The sequence below is a fragment of the Echinops telfairi genome, unplaced genomic scaffold (assembly GCF_000313985.2).
Source record: "Echinops telfairi isolate 266 unplaced genomic scaffold, ASM31398v2 ScPeMD7_443;HRSCAF=831, whole genome shotgun sequence".
Lineage (NCBI taxonomy): Eukaryota > Metazoa > Chordata > Mammalia > Afrosoricida > Tenrecidae > Echinops > Echinops telfairi.
Window position 1 is genome coordinate 48,569,146 of NW_022104341.1, and position 22,963 is coordinate 48,592,108.

Consider the following 22,963-nt stretch of genomic DNA (forward strand, 5'->3'; position numbering starts at 1 on the left):
TCGAAGTCAGCAGATACACACACACCAGCCAGGCTCACTGAGTCAGAAGGGTGATGCTGTCTGCTCGTGTGGGAATTTAATCTTGTAAACTCAAAGGAGCAGTTTAACCCGGCCCTCCAGGGCTACTGGGAATCCGAATGGGCTTGGTGATACTGGGTTTTTTAAGAGGTATTGGAATTCCACCGTACTCCCACTGAGGCCTTTGGAAAAGGCATGTCTGTGCGCACGCCATGCAGTGGAGCTGGGAAGTCCTGCTATGTAAAAAGAGGAGGGGGTAAAGATCCAGACCCCAGTGCTCTCTAATTACGGGACCTTCTAGAATAATGCCTTCAGTAAGTTCCCTCCCTTCCTTTTTATAAGCTCTGACTAGTTGCTCTCTCTTACTGGTTCAAATGTAGTTTTATTCCTCCCTCTTATTTCTAAGTTTTATTGAAGAACCTCTTCCGTGGTAACAAAGCAGGTGATTTTTCCTCATTTCAGTGCATAATCAAATATATGAACTGTATATACTCGTGTATAAACCAAAATTTTCAGCACAATTTTAATTGAGTGAGGATGGTAAAATTAGGTGCCTCGGCTGATATTCGGGTCAGCTTATCCTTGACTATATACGGTGTATCTTATTTAAGGCTAAAATATTGCTGATAACCCAGGCATAGCTTCCTGGTTGTGCTGAGGTAAGTTCCTGACTGCTGACTGAATGGTCGGCAGTTCAACTCCACCAGATGTGCTGCAGGAGAACGTTGACTTGATTTGCTCCCATAAAGTTTTACAGTCTCTGAAGTCCTAGATAAGGTTTCTATTAATCGATAATCAACTTCATGGAGTGGCTATGGTTTATTTTGGTTTCATACCACAATGAAACTCCTAGTAGTGGAGGAGGTAACGTAGTAGGCTGCTAACTAAAAGGGCAGCAGTTTGAATGCAGCAGCTACTCCTTGGGAGAAAGATGAGGCTGTCTGTCCTATAAAGATTCATAGCCTTGGAAATACTGGGGAGCAGCTGGACTCTCTCCTCTGAGCTTGCTATGAGTCCCACAACACAATGGAGTGGGTTTGGGCTGTAATGACAAAATCTAGGACCATTTCTGGCTCCGTGGCTACGCACTCAGGAGAATGATGTTCTTGCCAATAGCAGTCAGAGACCAGGGTTAATGTCAGTAGCGCCCTCAGACCATCTGGAGCTCTGGTGGTGTAGTGGGTATGCATTGGGATGCAGCTGAAAGAAGAGGCCTTTATTCTGGAAAAAGTTGCAGTCTCAGAAACCCACAGGTGCAGTTCTACCTTGTTCTATAGCAGCAGTTCCCCACCTGTGGGTCGCGACCCCTTTGGGGGTCGAACGACCCTTTCACAAGGGTCGCCTAGGACCATCGGAAAGCACATATTTCTGATGCTCTTAGGAACTGAGACACCACTCCTCTACCTGAAACCCCATTTGCACTTTCCAGAAGCCCATTCAGAGTCAAAGTTGAAGATGTTCCTGAGACAGCACAAGAGGAGTTCACCGAACTTATTAACAGCGATGCAGCGATAAGTGATTTCTCTACAATGCCAGCTACAAAATTCTCGATCAAGTGTTCGCAGTCATAGCCTGTTCTGTCTGAGACTGTGCTGCGCCTTCTTCTTCCATTTCCAACAACATATCTTTGTGAAACAGGGTTTTCCAGCTTGCTGGTTATCAAGTCTAAATACAGAAGTAGACTTCTTATGGAAGATGGTCTTCATTGGGCTCTTGCAAAGACTGCCCTGAGAATTTCTGATCTGGTGAGAAAGAAGTTATCTCAACCTTGGCACTGATGTTGGTTTTTTACACATACTGTCGCAAAATGTAGCAATGTAGTTTACTGTTGTTATATTAAGACTGTTACCCATGTTACACCATGCTTCAAGACAAAATTTCATTTATTTGTCATTAGAAATAAATATTTCACAATATATAATTACATATCATTTTGTAATTAATCACTATACTTCAATTATGTTCAATTTGTAACAATGAAAATACATCCTGCATATCAGATATTTACCTTAGGATTCATAATAGTAGCAAAATTTACAGATATGAAGTAGCAACGAAAATAATGTTATGGTTGGGGGTCACCACAACATGAGGAGCTGTATTAAAAGGTCACGGCATGAAGAAGGTGGAGAACTGCTGTTCTCGAGGGTTGCTATGAGTCAGAACAGACTCTGGAAGTGAGTTTGGTTTTTGATCTGGTCAGATCATCCCATTAAGACAATAGATAAAATAACATATGGTTCTCATCTGGTTGTATTATTGGAATAAATAAAGAGAAATTATAAGTCAATATTTAGTAAAATTGCTACAATCTGGTAAGTTTGCAAGAGCATTTGAAAAACTACAGAAATGTAATTTTAAATAATTTACAGCAAGTCTCAGGGTTGTAAATTTCTGATTAAGGACAACTCAACCTTGCCTTCCCATGCTGTGGAAATTTGTCTGCAAAGACAGTAGCTTGAACCATTAGCAGCCCCAGGGGAGAGAGATGAGACCGGGTGCTGCCATGAAGGCTGAGGATTTCTGAATCCTCGGGGGCGGTTCTCACAGGGTTGCTCTAAGTCAGCGTCATCTCAGTGGTGCTGGAATGGACTCTATTCAACCTACCCGGTTCACAACAACTGCTTCTGTAATCCACCCTGCAATCCATTCATTACAATCCCCTTGTCAGATTACTTTATAAGCAAGGTAAGCACGATTTTACTTGTGCTTGCGTAACAATCTGTAGTAAAGAGTTTCGCATTCTTTCCACCACATCAAACATTCTTCTTTTAGACAGGGCTGGCATCTGTTTCTACTCTAACCGCACAGGACTTTCCTAGAGAGTCTAAGGCTCTGTCCATATTTGTAATCCCTGAGAGGGATGGAAATATCTAGGAAACATGGTAATCATGGTGTGTGTGTACCCATTTACCAGTCCGTGTGACCATTTTACGCAGGTGAAACTTTAGAAAAGGAAGCTCGATGGTGTTGTGCTGAGGAACTTGGCTGCTAACTGAGCCCACTAGCTGCTCCATGGGAGAAAAATGTGGTCGTCTTCTACTATAAAAATTATAATTTTGGAAATTCCATGGAGAGGTTCTGCTTATCGTACAGAGTCTCTGAGTCAAAATTAACTAGAGGATAACGGGCTTGTTATTTTTGTTTAGATCGCATAACCAGCAGATTCTGTATGCCATTCTAGCATCTTATTGAGGTCTTTCATTTGAATTTACTGATGCCTATTTTTGGAACTGTAGATTCCTGAATACAAAATGAAGGAGTTGGCCAGACCCTATGTATCCACTGTGAATTTCTATAATCCAATATGTAATGGCACCAGATAAATATTTTGCCAGACAAATAAATGTAGGTCAGCATCTTCAGAAAGTAATCACAGCATTTTACTGCATGGTGATAATTGTAAAGTGAAGATTGAATTGTCCAGGGTCATATCTCTTGTAAGTGATAGAGTTAAGATTTCCTCCTAAAACTTCTGGTTCTAAATGTCAGGTCTTTTTAATTTCACAAAATTTATTTTGAGCAGAAGGTAACTGATGTAGATCTACTTGCCTTAAATAATTACAGGGAAATCACTGCTCTTCCTGAAAGCCAAAGTATCTGGTCATATATCTCCTAAACTTCCTGGCTCTTTTTTTTAATTAGCAGGGGTTTAATACATATAACATATCATTCCATATTTCAACCACATCAAGAACTGTACAATTGCTGCCACAATCAGTTTCCAAACACCCTTTTCTACATGGACTCCTTGACATCATCTCCCTTTTACCCATCCCCTCACCACCACGCTACCCCCTCCCGCATATTCTAATACAAGGTCAGCCCTGTAGGGGCATCAACCTGGGTTTCCTAGGTTGAAAAACAGACACGCATATAACACAGCTTCAAGAGGGTGACCTGCACTGACATAACACCTCTGAAATACACTTTACAATGAATGAACAAAGACCAAACAAAACAATACAGACCAAAAATACAGAAAATTTTGGAAACCAGGTCAGGCCCAGCCTGCATCCTAGGGGTGACAAAGTTTGAACTGCTCAGGTCAGATTTATGCCTTTGATCTTCTACACTCCTCTCTCCCAAGCACTCTGTTTAGTGACCACTTCCCTCCCATCTCTCAATTTTAGAAAGGTGAAGTTCTCTGAAGGCTTATTTCTCATGCAGGCCTACACGTGGATCTTGGACTTGCACCGTCATCCACCATCTTCCGCACACTGGTTCTCACACTTCAGGCTCTGACACTGACCCCGACTTCAACTTCAGATGGTACGGATTCCAATCCTTCGGTGACGGATGATGGTGTGCTTCTTCCCCGTGGACTTAGTTGACGTCTCTCACTCTTAAATAATCAGCAATGGAAAGCTAACTTTCTTGACTAGAGTTATTATTTCACATTCCTTTTTCTGGATATTGGTGCTGCTTTCAGATCTCAAGCTTTATGAAGTTTGCCGAAATTAAGGCTTTGTTCATTTCTTCACTAACAAAAGTATCTTGGTGAAATCCAAAATATCAGACTGGTTTGTGTGGCTTGAGAGGAATGAGTTTGTTCATAAAGCTGGAATTCAGTTCTTGCTAACCTTTTTCTGATGAATAAGGTTTAAAAGTGAGACACATTTGGGTCAGGAGACAGAGCTCCATTGCGTGTGAACTGTAATATAAAAGCAATCAAGCCACAATAGCCTGTGATTTGTTTAACTTGCCTTTCCAATACAAGCACTTGATTTGTGAGTTGCAGGAACATTTTACCTGGCTTTCACTGCTAGCAGGCTGCCTTGACGTGCACTTTTGATGGAAGCCCTCCCTGCACACTATCAAACTCTACAAATTGCAGATTTAGTGACCTCTGAAATGCAAAGCACCTCTCGATTAGGCTTTTCATCTGTAGTAATAAAACTGTGCTCATTCACATAAGTCTCGCTTGATTCTGTTGAGCATAAAAATAGTGTAATCAGTTTTTCCAGATTGGTAGGTGAGTTGAACCTTTCCATTTGTGGCAATGTAAAGAAATATCTTGCATAAAATGTCTTGATTGAAATGCAGCTGAAAATGTCAAGATGTTTGCTAGAGTCTTTAGCTCCTTTTTCGGGGGGATAGGAAATAGTTGAACAGGTATTGGAGTCCCTGTGGTTCAATATTGCACATAACGATGAACTTCTGGATAAAAAGTATAGAAAACATACTTCTTTGTATTGACTTATAAAAGGAATCTTATTATTGGTCACTTGTGATATAACTTAGGAGCCATGGCAGCTGAGCGGTTACACATTGGGCTGCAACTGCATGTTCGACAGTTCGAACCCATCAGCTCCTCTGTGGGCAAAAGACAGGGATTTCAACTTCTGGAAAGAGCTGTCGTTTAGGGACACAGGGCCACCACGAGTGGACATCAACATGATGGCAGTGAGTTTCATCTTGTTGGTTTTATTGAAACATCTTGCTGCTTAATTTTTTAAAATTTAGTCAGTAGTGTGCTGGTCAGCTTGCTTTTTTTAGAAAAGAAAAAAAACTCTGATTTGTAATGTTTGACAATATCTATAGTGTAAATACTCCCACCACAGCTTATTTCGACAAAATTCCTGAAAAATTTAGAAAGCCACTGAGTTAGTTAATTGTGCCAACCTGGCCAATAATCACATGTGGAGCTAATTGAAAGGCGGAGGGATAAATGGGTGGTGAAGCCTCGCCTTTCTAGTGCTCGGGTCTCGCTTCGTGATGGTCGCACCAGAGTGCAGCTGCCTTAGCAGTTCCCTGCTTCAGCTTGCAAGATTGACTTCCTACAAGACATCCCCAAGGAGAAGCCGCATGGACCTATCCCGATGCAGCCCTGGGTGCTGGAGCAGCCATGTGGAGACCCCTGCTAGTGCTGAGATGCTTACACGTTCACAGACTCAGCTTTCCTCCTACAGTCGGCATCATTGCCTCTGTTTTGTGAGGTGGAGGACTTTGTGGACTGGTGTTGGGTTAATGGGTTAATGTTGGACTTGTGGGCTTGGGCAGCATTGGGTTGGGATGTTTTCGTGATGCACACTTTCTTTACATAAAACTCTCTTATACATGAGTTGCTGTGGATTTGTTTCTCTAAAGTACCTAGACGAATACATTATGGTACCAGGAATGGGGTACTGGAGAAACAAATCATGAGATAGAGAGTAGATGTTTGTTTGACCTCTCCCTCCTGGAAGTTTTCCATCTTTATCTAGTCAGAGGTCAGATAAAGCCTCACTATTTACTTGGTTGCTTTTCTGGGGAAAATATGGGAAGTAGGAAAATAGAAAGTTTGTAAGTCCACTTGCTTCAGTCATTAAAATTTGATCTTTAAATGGGTTTAGGCCATAGCTATAAAAAAGCTTTGAAAATATATGTCCCACCCAGTGCTTTGGAGTTCTCAGGAACCAGTAGTCTTTGTCAGAAGCTGGAAAAAGGAAGAGGAGTAGGCTTATTCATGCTTTGAGATGTTGAAGTAGCATCATTAGTGTTAAGACTAATCAGGCTGGAGAGCCAATTTAAGAAGCCTATATTTATGATTTTATTTCTGTAGAAGCACTCCTGGTACCAAAATGCGTTAGACAGGGTTCTCTAGAGAGATAAAACCAAATTGCTGATAATTTAATATATTTATTTATAAAGATAATTAGATATATAACAAGAAATGAACTGTTAAATCATATACAGATATATATATATAGTACAAGAAATAAACAATTAAATTATAAAGCACTACAAATGGCTCAGTGCAACTCAGAGAGTTGTGAGAGACAAGCAGTCCTTCAAGTCTAGTCTGCTGCCAGATATTCCTGTTTGTAGAGAGAGATAGGTTATGTCAGCACAGCAGCCAGTCCCAAGGCAGGTCACCAACCACCAGTCCCCAGCTCCAGAGATGTCTTAAAGGCACCTTAACTTACAGCGACACAGTCCACAGGCTAGGTGTCCCACAGGTAGTGTAGCCTTTAAATTGAGGCACAGAACAAGCAAGGCAGCCACACACTGGTTCAATGATCAAAGAGTGAGAGACAAGAAAGGTGAGGCTCACCAAGCCATTTATCTCTCTGCCCTTCAGTTAATCCCACTTGTGTTTATCAGCCAGGCTGGCACAATAAACTATCTCAGACACTATAAGCCATCTCCAACATAATACTATTTGTGCTCCCCCACCCACTATTTGTAAATCTATACAAACTTACTCCTATCAACTGGATCCCAACTCGCAAATCTTCACAGGAAAAGATAGCCTTTTCTTCCTCTCTGGTGATGTTTGAACTATTGACCTGGTGACTAACAGCTCGAAGCTTAACTCATAGCACCACTAGAGGTTTTATATACACATGGGTGTGTATATGCATGCATAGGCACATATATACTTATATGCATTTATACATACACACATATTAGTTTCAAAAAGTTTGTGGAGAAATAGAATTAAATGATATTTTCCATGAACTTTTTGAAGCCCTCTTGTGTTCTGACGGCACCTAATATAGATCGTTGCATAAGTTTAAAATATCTAATACATATGACAGATCCCAGTGTAACTTACTGGTTAGGCATTGGGCTGCTAACTTCAAAATCAGAAGTTTGAAACCACCAGCTACCATGGGGAGAATCAATCAAGGACAGTTTCATCTTGTCTTACAGGGTCTCTATGAACCAGCATCGACTTGATGGCAGTGAGATTTGATTTTTGAAATTTGTAGATAGAGACTCTTTGACATACATAAAATCTTTAACTTCATTTTGAAACTCTTAAAGATAGGGCCTGTATTATATATTTATTGTATATGCCATCTTCTTTTTCTCAGCTATATGGTATAAATCTAGTGGTAAACATTCTAGCAAATGTATTGCAGTGATACAATATTAACATTTCCCTCACATTTTAACATCTCTAAGATAATTTCCAGCTTATAGTCCAAATGCCTCACAGTGTAATTGGCAAAGATTTCTTCTTGATTAGTATTACACATACTAATGTCCTTTTGGGTTTAATTAGATACAGTAAGTGCTGAATAAATGGTGTTTGGCATGAAGACAATTATATCCTATGGGCCTATCTGTCTTTTCACAGATTTTACCTAAACAAGTTACCTTTGAACTGTTGCCTATCAAAAAAAGGAAAAAGAAAGCCCACTGGTTTATAACACCCCTTAGTGGCCCTTTTGGGTTTTGCCTTCAGGTCTCGGCTGACAGGTGAGAATCAGATCACTGCAGTTGTGGTTGTTCGATGCCAGCCGGTTGGTTCCCACCCACAGCGACCACGTGAAGCAGAAGGAGATGCCGGCTGACCGTGTGCGGTCCTCGCAGTTGAAGGGGCTCCCGTGTTGGTGTGCATCCTGATGTTCTCTTGCAGAGCCTAAAGAACTGTCTCCTTCATTAAGGAAAACGTGTCTTCCCCTTTGAACGTAGGGAACCACCAAGGCAATTGGTGATTCGTCCATAGATGTTACAAACTTCTAACCTCAAGAACTGAGAAATAATGCACTTGTGTTATTTTAAGATACTATATAGAAGGGTAGGAGAAGAGATAGAGAGCTGCCCTCAAGTAGACTCCCATTTATGGTAACTTTATGTACGATAAGATGAAACCTGCCACCTTTGTGACTGTGGCAGGTTCAAGCCGTCGTTTCTGCTACTCTCCCACCCATCTCGCTAGAAGCTTTTCCCACTCCCACTGGCCCTCTCGTTCTCCCAACATTGTGCCCTTTAATGATTTGTCCTTCTGCACGATGTGTTCACACAATGTTAAATTATGATCCATATGGTTTCCAATTGCTACTATTTGGAAAGAGATTGTTAGTGTTTTCTTCTTAGTCTGCCTCAATCTGGAAGCGCTACCGAAACCCGTCTACTGTGGGTGACCCTGCTGTTCAAACACTAGTGGCATCGATTCCAGCATCAGAGCAGCGCATAAAACAACACAGTGTGACAAACCTATAGTCTGGTAGTAGTTGAAGATACCCCATGCAGTCACAATAGGAAGCAAAAACAAACTTTATAAATTCAGAGGGGCTGAGTTACAATTTGGATGAAATAACGTTTACTCTGGTTGCGCTAACTTTATTCTGCATATTCTCTCCGAATGAATTTTACTCGAGATATTTGTAATATAACACAGATTGTAGGAATAGGTATTTGAGACAATAAGCTGGTTGAAATATTTGAAGAACATAGTTTTTATACTCATGTTATGTTTAGTTATAAATGAAAGGTACATATATATTTTTCATATAAGTCCAGAAGCATTTTCATTTAAAACTTTCTTATTTCTGTATTGAAGAATCAATGGAATTACGTTTTGTTATGAGTTTGCTTCAGTCCCTGCATAGTGACACCCTTGGTTTCTAAGTTAAGAGTTAGATGTTTGAGCCCGCCCAGAGGGGCCTCTGCGGGAAGAAGCCATAGTGACCTCCTTCCCCCAACTCAGCTGGTACAAACCTTCCACAGCAAAGGTCCACTCTGATACACAGAGGTCACTGTGTTTCAGAATATACTCATTGGTAATTGGGGGTGATTCAAAATAAAAATCACTACCATGAAGTCCATTCCCACTCATAAGACACTACAGGACAAAGTAGAACTGCCCTGTTAGGTTTCGATAAATCTTTGGAAGTAGAAAGGCTTACCTTTCTACTTCAGACCAGCTGGTGAGTTCGAACTACGGACCTTTCAGTTAGCATGCCAACAGGAAACCCACTTCACTGTAGTGGAAGAATATTTCATGATCACATTTTTCTATTACAGTAGTTGACATCTAGTATTTGCCTTAACAAAACATGGATGAGTGGTGTTTTACTGTAATCAAGTTATGTATTATCAGAAATAAGCCATAGGTTCTGTGGTCTTTGGCAAATAGCTTAATCAAAAAGATTCTTTTTTTCTCATCCCCAAAACAGGTACAATTAAACCTTCCTGTGAAGTTGGTGTGTGCATTAAATTAAAAAAAATGTATGTAAAGTGTTGAGCACATTGCTTTGAAAAACACATAGTTGATCCTTCTTTTGGATATAGTTGCCTGTGGTAGTTAGACGATTTTATGTCAGCAAGACACTCATGGTGAGGGGCGAAGTCAAACCTGGCAATCAAGTGGTAGTTTAATGAATCCTCCTTGGGGGCAAGGGGGTGGCCTTTTGTATGAGAGTGAGGAATTCTGGGAACTACCGCTATCTTGGCCGCTCTGCCTTTCTACCTCTGGGAACTCTGCCTGCCTCAAAGTGTGGCCACATGTACTGTGTTTGACCCTGAGCGCTGTAGGCATCCTATCAGGTTTAAACCGATTTTGGATACATGTAGCTCTGCACCCACTGGCCTACGATCTTCCTGCGTCCTGGTTCATCATTCTGCATCAGTGGCATGTGACTTTGTGAGACCGAAGAGGGACTTAAGAACTAGCATCAGACGTAGGGACTTGAGTGGGCTGGGCTGGGCTGCCATCTTGATATACGATTGCGTCTTGATATGAAGCTCTTTCTTATACTACACAGATGAGTGTCACTAAATATGTTTCTCTAGTCAACCTGGCTTGACACATAGACACATAGACTTATAGACTATGTGTATATATATACATATACATAGATAGATGAATGTTTGAAATGAACTTACACATCACTACAGACTGCAAGTCCACTTCGGTTTTCCTGGACCTCCTTTTGTAGCCACCCAGACCGACATTGAGACCTGAGAGGTAAGGTCTCTGGAGGGTTTTTAGTTTTATTTTATGTATTTATTTTTTTCTGTTAAACCAGCAGTTCTCAATCTGTGGGTTGCGACCTCTTTGGCGGTCGAATGACCCTTTCACAGGGGTTGCCCGGTTCATAACAGTAGCAAAGTTACAGTTATAAAGTAGCAGCAAAAATAATTGTATGGTTGGAGGGTCAGCACACCATGAGGAGCTGTATGAAAGGGTCGCGGCGAACCACTGTGTTCAACCCTCCATCATTTTTCTCCTTCTATCCCTCCCCCAACCTTGTTCCCGACAAATAGTATGTTTCCATGAACATTCTAAATTTCTTTTGCAAATGCTTACTCTTGTCCTAGGTGTGGTATGTGCATTATATGCATGTGCACATTTTTTTATGGCCCCAAACACTATGTTCTGAACTCTACACATCACATTCCCTGGATGTCTACAACTCAATTGCAACCGAAACTTAGCATGAAATCAGTTGCAAATGCATATTTTAATTACATTAAAATAATTAGGAAGACTGTTTTATAACCTTTGGGATGATGTAGTAGCGAAATGTATGCTTTTTGTGAAAAAAAAAAAAAAAAGATTATTTCCGAAAAGCTCCCCTTCTTTCCAGGATCTTATGGTCTACACCACTGACGAATAATGACAACCAAATGGGTGACGCTTTGCTGCGTCCCTGTCGGTAGTGGGAGTGGAGGGGAACTTCAGTGAGCCGGGTCAGGAGGCGAAGGGAATGTCCGTGAAGGGCTCTCGAAGGAACTGACGTTTGAGAAGGTGGCAGTCAGTCTGCAGTGCCTGGAGGGCCATAAGGAACGGGACCGGGTAGTGGTTAGTAAACACATGCTCAAAGGCTCAATAACAACTGAGAGTTTGGGTCACAAAAATCCTGGTCCTTGCTTGCCCAATCTGGGTCAGTGGCAGAGCGCCCGCTACAAGGGGCCAGGAGAGATGCCCTGGAGTCCATTTTTGGAGACACCCTTCCTGTCGAGGTACACTACCTCTCGTCCACAACTTTGTATACAATTGCACTTCCCCGTGCGCTGCCCCCTGATTCCGAGGACCAGGGAAGACGGAATACATGGCCGGGCCTGGTCTTCATGTAGGATAACTTGTCTTGCTTCTTTGTCAGCTGGCATTTCCAGGGCTGGAGCTATGCAAACTACCATTCCAGTTCCACGGGGCACGTTGTCATTGGTGACACAGAGCGATGTGCTGGAGCTGACTTGGAAAGCTACTTGTTAACTGCTGAAGAAGTTTAAAAGCCAGCTCTGAAACCCAGCCATTTGGAACAATTACAGTTTATAAATGTATACAATTAAAATCTTTTAAAACAAGAGTAACACGCTCAAAGCTCATCGCTTCCTAGTCATTTCACTACATCATACTATCATCTAGGTTGTCCAGGTGACTGACTTTGGCATCTGTGTGATGGGAATCCTCGACTAGCAGTGTGATGCTAAGGACCACTTTCCAACTCCTTATTCAGTGACAGCACAGTGGATCCTTTGAAACTGGCCACTGTGGAGGTATTTACGCCACAGAAAGTGGCAAATGGTTTAAACCAAGGCCTTTTTCTCCCTGAAAGCTAGTTGTTAAACATTTATCAGGACTTTGCTGGATAAAGGAAACCTCCCAGACACAGTTTCCTCTCCACTCATCTATCACTGCCCCTGAAATGGTGCCATCAGTAGTTAAGTCCTAGGGATATAATCTTTAGACACTTTTTAAAAAGTCAGACATGGCTAGCATGTTTGTTTACCTGGTTATTTGTACTCTTCTGTGACTTGTTTGTTCATAATAAGCCACTCTGGGATGCGTAGAGAACCTAATGGAATAACAGTAATAATTAACATTTTTGAATGTTTATGTTGTGCCAGCCACAGAGTATTCTAAAATTTCCAAGGCAGAGGTTTTGGTTTTTTTTTTCATGGAGGGCTTGATAAGATTGAAAACTCATTTATACCTCCCTTAAACTATAATACAGGAAATGTGATTTTTTCCCCCCTGTTTTAAAGATAAAGCAATTGAGGCAGAGGTAGGCTAATTTTCTTGCTCATAGGAACAGAAGCAGGGGCGTTAGAGTCCGGATGGGACTAGACCTGGCATCTTAAGCTCTATTATTTCCTGCCCCTGGGACACACAGCATGAGAAAGAGCAAGGAGAGAAGGTTGGGTTACCGGATGCTACAGGCTGTTGAAAAGGACGCAGCCATGTAATCCATTAAGAAATGTGGCCGTATTCACAATTTTACTTAGAACATGATTCATCTTAAATAATAATCTTGTTTCAGAGATTTTCTGTTTTAGAAGAACTATTAGATATTGCTCATGTTCCAAGTCCCTAAGTGAGATGAAATGAAATTACGTATGTGGAAGTCCTTTGTAATCTACAGATTGGGCTACAGATAGTGTATGAGGCCAAGCTGACTAGTGAAACAAATCCATATGTGTAAGAAAGAGCTTCATATTAATAGGTAATTATATGTCAAGAAAACATGCCAGCCCTGTCCAATTCAAGTCCCTAAATCCGATCCTAGTCCATAAGTCCCTCTTCAGACCTAACGCCGTCACAAGCACTGTTGCAGACAGACTGCAGGAAGGAAGAGCACGCTTGATGGGGGCGAGCCCTGTGGATCGAATGGCCGCCCTAACAGGCAGGGCTCTGGCAGCTGCCCTAATGGCCAACAGGCAGGAACGTGAAGGAAGAGAGAGACAGAATGAGAGAATGATGCCTCCAGAGAGCTGTATATTTTGGTCACACTTCCAAGTGAGGTCATCTGCTGTGACCTGATTGACAGGATAAATCAATCCCTTCATTTTTATATGTCCTCAGGTTGACATGAAATTATATAATTACCCCGGAGAGTATATTCCCTTCTCAGCTCATTGGACAGTGTCTAACATGATGATGGTCAGAAACCATATGGGATTGAATTAGTTTATGATGTGGGAATAAATTCACACTATTGTTAAAGGAGCCCTGGTGGTGTAGTGGTACGAATGGTTGGCAATTGGAAACCATTAGCAGCTCCTCAGGAGAAAGACTGGGCTTTCTACTCCTGTGTGCACAGTTACAGTCAGAAATCCTCCGTGTCGCTGCGAGTCATCATTGACTCGAGGGCAGTGAGGTTGGTTGGTTTGGGATGCATATATTAAGGAGCCCTCATGGCAGAGTGGGCTACTAACCCGCAGGTTTAAACCTCTCAGCCCTTCTGTGGGAGAAAGAGCAGGCTTTCTGCTCCTGTAAAGATGGACAGTCCCAGGAACCCAAAAGGACGCTTCTACTCTGCCCACCCGGTAGTCCAGCATGGACTCCAGAAGCCCGACTGGACTCCTGACAATGCGTGTATGTATATGTTTTCTCCCTCTGGACATTCTGAAGGTGCCATGTCTCCTGCACTTTACACAATGCTCTGAGAATTGTGCTCAATAAATGTTTGTGATTCATAAGTATCCCTGTGTCTCTCCTTTTAATTTAGGTTTTTTTTAAAATAGGTAGAATCTCTTTGAGGCCACAAGGAAGGATTGATAGAAATCACTCCCTCCAATTACTAGAGAGCCAGATTGATTTATTCTGCATAGTGAGAGGCAGGGAGTGGAAGGGGTTATGTGTTGAAAGGCAGCAGCTGGGAAGGAGCCCTCCCGGTGACTCAGCAGCTGGTCTTCAGGTACTGCAAGAATGCCAGGTGCGTGCTGAAGTGGATGGAGCAGGAACCATCACACACAAGGACAACAGGGAGGCTTTGTTTCCTGGGTGACTGTTTGCCTTGATGCATTGAGCAAGAAAGTGAGTCTTTCCCCACCTGCAGCTCGGTAAATACTCTTGCACATCACCTAAAGAAGTAGGAAGTGAGGCCGGTTTGGTAGGTGGTTTGAGCATTATAACCAACACCTTGGCCTTTCCATCATAGTGACAGGTGGTCGCTGTGACCCATGGAGACAGGGCCTTGGGAGAGCCAAGGGAGCAGAGCCAGCAGTGTAACCATGAAGCTCTTCTGTGACAACAGAGGCAGAGAATACTGCACAAAGGGAACACAAGGCTCCAGGGACAACACAATCAGCAAGCCCAGGGCAATGTGACCTCACCTGGCCCAATATTGCTCAGAGTGCAGGAGAGTGGAAAAAATAACAGCAACAAAAATCCCCCCAGCAGTGTATCGGAATGCAGGGAATAAAAGCAGAAGCACTCTATTGATCCACACTTGTGGCTTGGTCAACAAAGCTCTTACAACTCAGGGAAGGCACAGCGAGGCGACCACCTCATAGCACCTATGTGAAGAGCAGCAGGGCAGGATCAGACGGACTAGCGTTGTGGCCAAGACACTGGCACACACAGGATCATGACGGTCTCCTGGTGAAGCAGGAGTCTGTGTATTGTCTACTTAACTCCAAGGGGAAGAGAGACTATACATGGGCGCCAGGAGATGGAAAAACTGACTTGCAGCCAACCTGAGAGATATTATTTGATTATATTCAGGAGACTACAGACTGGGATAAACTATACTGCTTCTTCCAGTGAGTGGCAGTCTGGACAGAGAAGTTTCTGCTGTGGGGGTTGTGCTGGGGCTCCCTTTTCATACCAGTAGTGAGCTAGGCCAGGGAAGGGAGGGGAGTGGGGAGGTGGTAGTGGCTACTAAGACTAACTGAAGCTATCCACATTATGATGTGAACACCTGGGAAAGGCCTGAACTCAGCTCAGTGGGAGGAAGCAGGAAGCACTCACAATGCCTCTATTGTGTCATGGTGCCAGGGTAACTGTGGAGGAAGGCTATCTTACAGGTAAGCCCTAGGACACACAGAGACTTCCTACTTAGCTGCAGTAGTCCTTTCTAGAGCCTTCACTGATGTTCTTACTGAACCACACCAAACTCACTGCCATAGAGTTAATGCTGGCTCATACCACCTTATAGGACAGAGTAGAGCTGCCCCTGTGAGTTTGCAAGACCAACCGAACTTGCTAGCAGCTGGTGCTTTAGAATGACAGACCTTGCAGTTAGCATCCCAATGCATAACCATTATGCCCTCCCAAGGGGGTTTCAAAAAGTTCTTGGGGAAATGGCATTAAAAGACAATGGAACTTTTCCATATATTTTTTGAAGCCCCTTCATGTATAGTATCTGATGGGAAAAATTGCTATGGTCATTTTACTAAATCTGTGTATGATTTACTCCAGTGTGAATTTCTTGGTATCTAATAATTCCTTTCCCCCCACCCTAAAGTTTCTGTTTAAAAACCCCAGCTTAGGCTCTGCCTGAAAGAGAATGTCACTGAGCCAAGGAGGGCCAAGGTGGTTATCATTCCGTGTCCCTCTGAGGCCAATGAGTGATGACTAGCTTGTGATGGGCTGCTTTATAAAAGATGTCCCAGCAAAGGGCTTAGATTGTTCCTAAAAAGGGAAAAATACAAAAACCGATGGCCACAAAAGTTTCATCTGAAATGGATTTGCTAGTACCTTTTATTAAGACGGAGGGGACAGCACACATCCTCATTTACTAGGCACTTGAGGTATCACAATGAAAATTGGGTAGTGATGATGTTGATTACCTTGGACATGTTATCAGGAAAGACCAGTCCCTGGAGAAGGGCATCATGCTTGGTAAAGTAGGGAGCAAAAAAAAAAAAAAAATCCCCAGTGAGAGATGGTTTGACACAGTGGCTCTAACAGTGGGCTCAAACCTAGTAACAATTGTGAGGGTGTAACGTGATGTTTCTTTCTGTCACACATCGGGTCACCATGAGTCAGATCTGACTCTAAGACACCTGACCAAATAACACTGACTGAGCATGGTTATTGTCATTGTTGTTCTTGTGACAGCGTAGTTGAGTTGGCCCCAAGTGCTGGTGACCCCAGGCACAACAGAAGTGAGCTGTTGTGACTCAGAAGGATTTCATTGGCTGACCTTTTGGGGAGGTAGATTTCCAGGACTTTCTTTTGAGGCACCTGTAGATGAACTTGAACTTCAAGTCTTTCCGTTAGCAGCCCAGAGTGTTAAGTTTTTACATCACTAAGGGCTCCCGAATATAGTTGTTGGGACTTACTTATCTAACGAGTTCCAAAGAAGGAAGCGTTTTATCAGGCAGGAGGGAAGTTGAGGTTCATATTATCCCAGGGTTTTCACCCCAGCCCATTTAGTCACGGTTTTAGCACTCCCAGCTGTTCCAGAACTGTTGATTTTTTTTAACATGAGCCTGAAAAGCAGACAAAAGACTGTATATGATACTGCTCTAATGATTTATCTTAAGAATCTGTGAACTGTGGAATCATGATTGTTAGGAGTGAGAGGCACCTGCTCACCTTTGTGAAATGAAGAGTTGAAAAGATATTCTGAGAGTCGGAAAGGGTAAGGGATACAGCACTGACCTTTTGGAGATAGGAAACCTTTGATGAACTATAGGACACCCAGACAATTCATTTAAAAGATGGTTTCAAAGCATTATCCAGTGCTGGTTTCGAGTGTGCTTTACCGAAGCCCTCCGGTTGTCTTTGGACACCAGCCCAGTGAAATAATGGTTTCCACAGTTGTTCATAAGTCTGCAACCCTTATGTGGCATCTTGGCTTCTGAGCTTTGTAACTGCTTTTTCATCTCTTTTGTCGACAAAATTAAACTTTCCTTACCATTTGGCAGCATGAAACTTTTCGATGATGGGCTGTTAAGGAGAAAAGAGGAGAGAAAAGGTCACCGGTGCTAGCTCCATGCAATGAACACCATGCCGACAGCTAAACAAAATTGATGCTAATCACCATGTACTCCACTGTACAATACGAGCGCTTGCTCTTGTGCTGGACGGAGTTAAGAATTAGTCACGTACAAAATGTACGGATTGTACATTGTTACTGTATGTAATAGGGTATGTATTATTGATTATTGTTTTCAAGAGAGCTTTATTTTAGGTCAAGGAGTCCTGGTGGTATAATGGATAATGGAGTTGGTTACAAGGTCAGCAATTCAATACCACCAGCAGTTCCCAGGGAGAAAGATGAAACTTTCTGCTACTTTAAAGATTTTCAGCTTCAGAAACCCACAAGGGCAGGTTGAGTCTGTCTTTTACGGTCTCTATGAGTTGGCATTGACTCAATGGCAATGAGTGTATGGAGTTGTTATGGGGCTGTGTTATGCTTATGCCATGTTTTCATTCAACCATCCATCCATCCATCCATCCATCCACTACCTACTTAACTACCTATCTACCTACCTACCTACCTACTTACCTATCCATATATGTATGTTGTTGTTGTGTACCACTGAGTTGATTCTGACTCACAGTGATTCTATCAGTCAGAGCAGACCTGCCCAGAGGGTTCCCAAGACGGTAAATCTTTATGGAAGGATGCTGCCACATCTTTCTTCTTGTCTACGTGGGTTCAAATTGCCACTCATTCAGTTAACTGGCAAGTGCTTAATCACTATACCACCAGATACCTTTAATTAGGCCATGTGGATGGTGCCTGACTACCCAACAGAGCACGGGACACAAACTTAACAGCCCAAGGCTGATTCCATTGTAGCAAAGGTCAAACATGCATCCACCCACCAAACTTTATTTTTGTTGCCAATTCTGACATCAACTGTCCTTACAAAGGCATAACCTAGTTCTTTACTGAGTTTGATAAGTCATTGCAATGGCACACAGAAGTCTGATAGGGTTTATTAGGGAAGTTAGCTGATTAAAATTCATCATTAGAACTTCTTAGGCTATAGTTCTTCCAGTCAAGACAGCCTCTCCCAACCATGCTCACAAATACACCTCTCTGTAGCCCTCAGCCTAGCAGCCTAACAGTCATGCAGCCCCTTGGCCTCAGTCTTGCACAAGCAAGTGGTAGAAAGCCCTTTAGAACTGCTGGTAAGTGCCCAAAGGCATGAATCTCTGCCACAGGCTCAATCCAAATACTTTCATCTCCATGTCTATGGTTTCGCCAACATAGCCCCTCCATAATGTCTTAGGAGGTATTCTACTCTGCCAGCAAACTTTCTGCCCAAAGGCACTCAGCATTCTTGCTTTGTGGACTGGTGTATAAACAAGGCTGGGTATTACAGACAATTAATGGTTAAATGCACTCATGGCTAACAGAAAGGATGGAGTTTGAGGTTACCTAGTGGTGCCTCCAAAGAAAGCCTTATCAATTTAACCTGGAAAGATCCTTTTAAACTGTTCAAAACTCCAGTGGGCAATTCTACCTTAACATACTTAAAGTTGCCATGACTTGATTCAAGAACAACTGTTGTTGTTTCTTTATCATTGAGAGCTCAAAGAGCCCTTTGAAGGAGAACCCACTTTTCCTAGGTGTGCTAGGCCTGGTTGACGAGAGAAACAAATCCAGTAGCATTCATATAGATGCAAGAGAGAGCTTTGTACCAAGAAGTAATTGTATGTCAAGCAAACAGCCAAGCCCAGTCCAGATCAAGTCTTTAAGTCCAATACTAGTCCATAAGGCCCTCTTCAGACTCACACAGCCACTTGCGATGATGCAGAAAGTAGGAAGACCACAAACCATTGGGTGCTAACTCTAGTGGATCCAATAGTGGTGGACGCATCTCCAGGCTTCTGGCAGCAACCTGGTGAGGCAGCAGGAAGGTGAAGGCCGGGAGAGAAGGGGAGGTTCCCAGGGTCTTCCTTATGAGAAGACCATGCAGACAAGGAGACACCACCAGGCTGAGACCTGATTTACAGGTTGAGTACCACCATCACACTTTTATATATCTTCAAATTGACATGAAATTATGTAACTATCCAATGAGGTTTCTCTGGAAATGGCTCAGAGCTAGGGGTCTTCTTATCTCTCTTCCCATTACTTTTTGTGTACCTCTATTGTTGGACTTTTCATACTCTGCTTAATTGTCCATGTCTGATTTCTGTTCTTGGGAAAACCAGTGTCCCGGCTGTCCACCAATTCCTGTCATAAAATCTAGACTATAGTTGGATGCTAAATGCCTGCTAATTAAATGCATGCATAAATGAGTGGTTGCTGGACAAGTGAATGATTGTGCACAGTTGGGGACTAGAAAGCCAAGACATGCCTTAGCTATCATAAAGCAATTCATAAAACACTAATGGATGGATTTTTCTGTTTCAGATTACTTGCAGCATATAATAGCCTTACAGATAAACACCTGGCAGGATATTTCAACAATACAAGGATAAGGAGGCATCTTTTAAGATCAGGACTGGTAAGATTTGATTTACTTCCTATCCACCCTGTTTCAACAAGTCCAATAATTCCCCACCTTTTAAGGGTTTTCTTTGAGCCATGCTGTGGCATTTTTTCCCCAACTTTCTTGTTGTAGAAAAAGTATATCCTTTCCAAAGCTCTGATTTATCTATTTGAGGTTGTGTTTCAAAAGATAGGGAGAGAGGTCACAAAGAAGGCTAAGGATACAAATTATTTAGGAAGTCTCTATGATTTTCCAACAGGATATTGCATTTGTTTGTTTATTCATTCATTTTTTCCACACACTTATTGAACATATCCTATGATCCAGGAACTGACATTTTACTTTTTTCAAGGGAAAAAAAGTTTTAATTTTTTTCAGGCTTATTTGAGGTCTAACTCACATATAGTAATTATTTAGCTATACATCTCTATGAATTTGACAGATTTATACAATTGTATAACCATCATGACAATCAATATATAGAATATTTTTATCATGCCTTTGACATACCCTCTTCTACCTCCAACTTTGAAAACCACTAATCTTTTCCAGAATACTGCATGTGTGCCTTCATCCAAATGCAATCAACAGAGTCAAATTATTGTTTTTAATAATCCTAGAATATAGTGTGAAAGACAAGAACAGTTCACAATTTCCCCCTTGAATTTTTAAAAACTCATTTCCTGTGGTACTTTATTGATACAGTCATGTATTTCATTAGCCCCCAAACTGTTCTTTCCACAAAGTTCCCATTTCTCTAAATACATATAAAGCAAAACCTTTAAAAAATACTATAGTTTTCCACTGGGAGAAAGGCGTGTGTCTATAGAAAGTGTGCGACTAACAATCGAAGCTGTTTACCTTCTTAAAACACAGTGGATTTCCTCAACTCTTGTTGCCATGGTTTTGAAAGCCCAGGCATTGCGTTTCTAATTGTTGTTTATGAGCATGGCACTGTAGCTGGTAGATCTCCAGGAGCTTACATTTAGTCTCCTGAGGCTTTGTTTTCAGACTTAGGCTGAAATTCTAGCTCTACGATTCAGAAGACATCGAATCTAAAGCAAATCACTTAAAATTTTCAGCCCCAACGTGCTCAATTGAAAAATCAGCTTAGGGATACACAGGGCTGTTGTGACAATAAATGGTTATAATTATGGTTGTTATTATTAACATTGCCTCTTTGAATAATAATCTATCAACTTCAGGTACATTTTGTGAGGATTCGGTATTTACTTACCAACATAATTAACGCAGAGTTCTTGAACACTGACTCTATGCACGGCAGCTCAAATAAGGAAGGTACCCCATTTCCCCAGAGCAGAAGTCCCCCTGAATCAGCACTGTTCAGTATCACCTGGGAGCCGGTTTGTTATTGTTGGCTGATGCCCTTGAGTTGGTTCTGGTTAGAAAATGTGAATTCTAGAGCCCCACTCCAGACTTACTGAATGAGACGTAAAAGGAGGGAACCCATCAGTCTCTTTGTTGGCAAACCCTGTGGACAATTCTGATGCAGGCTGAAGTTTGAGAATCTCTAACTAGTCAGGGTGTCTGCTCTAGTTGAAACCAGGGACACTCTCAGGAGAGAGAACAAGGACAAATTTGAACTGCCAAAGGAATGCTGGTACAGAGTACTCTCAATACTTTTTTTCCAGTTTGATACACATGGCGTGTTATTGCCGTGGCCAATGCATTTCAAAGGCTCTGTGTTTTTTGTTTTTGTAATTCCAAGCACACTTTCAACTACACCCTTTTCTTCTATTGGAAATACTTGTATTTATTCATTTTTTAATGAACTCTAGTAAATCTCAATACTCCACTGTTGAAGCTACCAGTATCATAGAACAAAATTAAGAAATTTAGAAGTTATATTTAGAAGTAGGATTGCTTAGGAGCCTGGAGGCACAGCAGGTTAAGAATTGAGCTGCTAACTACAAGGTCAGTGGTTCAAAAGCGACAGTGGCTCCATGGAAGAAAGAAAAGGCTATCGGCTACGGTGAATACATGTTGTTTTTAGGTGCTGAAACTCAGTCACAGTGATGCTATGTACATCAAAACAAATCAAAGCCCGGTACAGTGCAATTCTTTCGATTGTGCTTATGTTTGAGTCAATCCATCTGGCTGAGGGCCTTCCTCTTTTCCTGAGCTCTTCTACTTTACCAAGCATGATGTCCTTCTCCAGGGACCACTTTCTCTCCAACAACATGCCCAAAGTATGTGAGACCACATCTGCAATCCTGGCCTCTAAAGAGCATTCTGGCTGTACTTCTTCTGAGACGGATTTGTTTGTACTTTTGGCAGTCTGTGGTACTTTCCAAAGTCTCCACTTGCACCATCATTCAAAAGACATTGATTCTTCTTCAATCTTCCTTAGTCTATGCCCAACTTTCACTCTGATATGAGATGATGGACAATACCATAGCTTGGGGCAGGCACATCTTAGTCCTCACAGCAAAATCCCTGCTTTTCCATACTCTAAAGAGGTCATGTGGAGAAGATTTACCCAATGCTCAGAATTTGATTTCTTGGCCTCTGCTTCCATCAGCATTGATTGTGGATCCAAATAAGACAGAAACCGTGACAATTTCAATTGCAGTTTCAGAAACCCCTTGGAGCAACTCTAGTCTGTGCCGTAGGATTACCACAAATCAGAACTAGTTTGAGAACAGAGGGTTGGATGACAAGTGTTCTTTTAAACTTTTATGGAAACCTACTGCTACATCTTCCTCTCACAGAGTGACTGGAAGGTAGATTCAAACCTTGGAACTTGGAACCAGCCCAATGGTTAACCCACTGTACCATCAGCCCTCTTTAGGAGGAATTAAAAGATAAGAAAAATAAGTAAAAATTAAAAACAACATGCCCCTCCTGTGACTTCTATCAGTGCCAACTGAGACTCGTACCAGATACCTTCTGTCTATAGTACTATATCACCTGTAGTTCTGAATCATTGCAAATTAAATCAAACTTTGGATTAGAGAGTGGAAGAAGGGGAAAAAAACCTGAAAACAAAGTAATAAAATCAACAATTTTTTATTTTTAAAGCAAATGGATGAGATCCTTTGTAGCATACATATTTTGCCCTTCTCGGTGTTTCCTGTGA

General features: G+C 42.0%; 1 protein-coding gene across 1 annotated transcript in view; it reads left to right on the forward strand.

Moving 5' to 3' along the window:
* The window catches only part of ERICH3 (glutamate rich 3), a gene marked incomplete at its 3' end in the record, with an annotated part of 155,008 nt that overhangs the window by 22,181 nt on the left and 109,864 nt on the right, over nucleotides 1-22,963 (forward strand). The window contains exon 2 of the mRNA XM_045291739.1: nucleotides 19,785-19,878. Coding sequence (XP_045147674.1) covers nucleotides 19,785-19,878 — 94 coding nt within the window. The remainder of the gene's footprint in view (nucleotides 1-19,784; nucleotides 19,879-22,963) is intronic.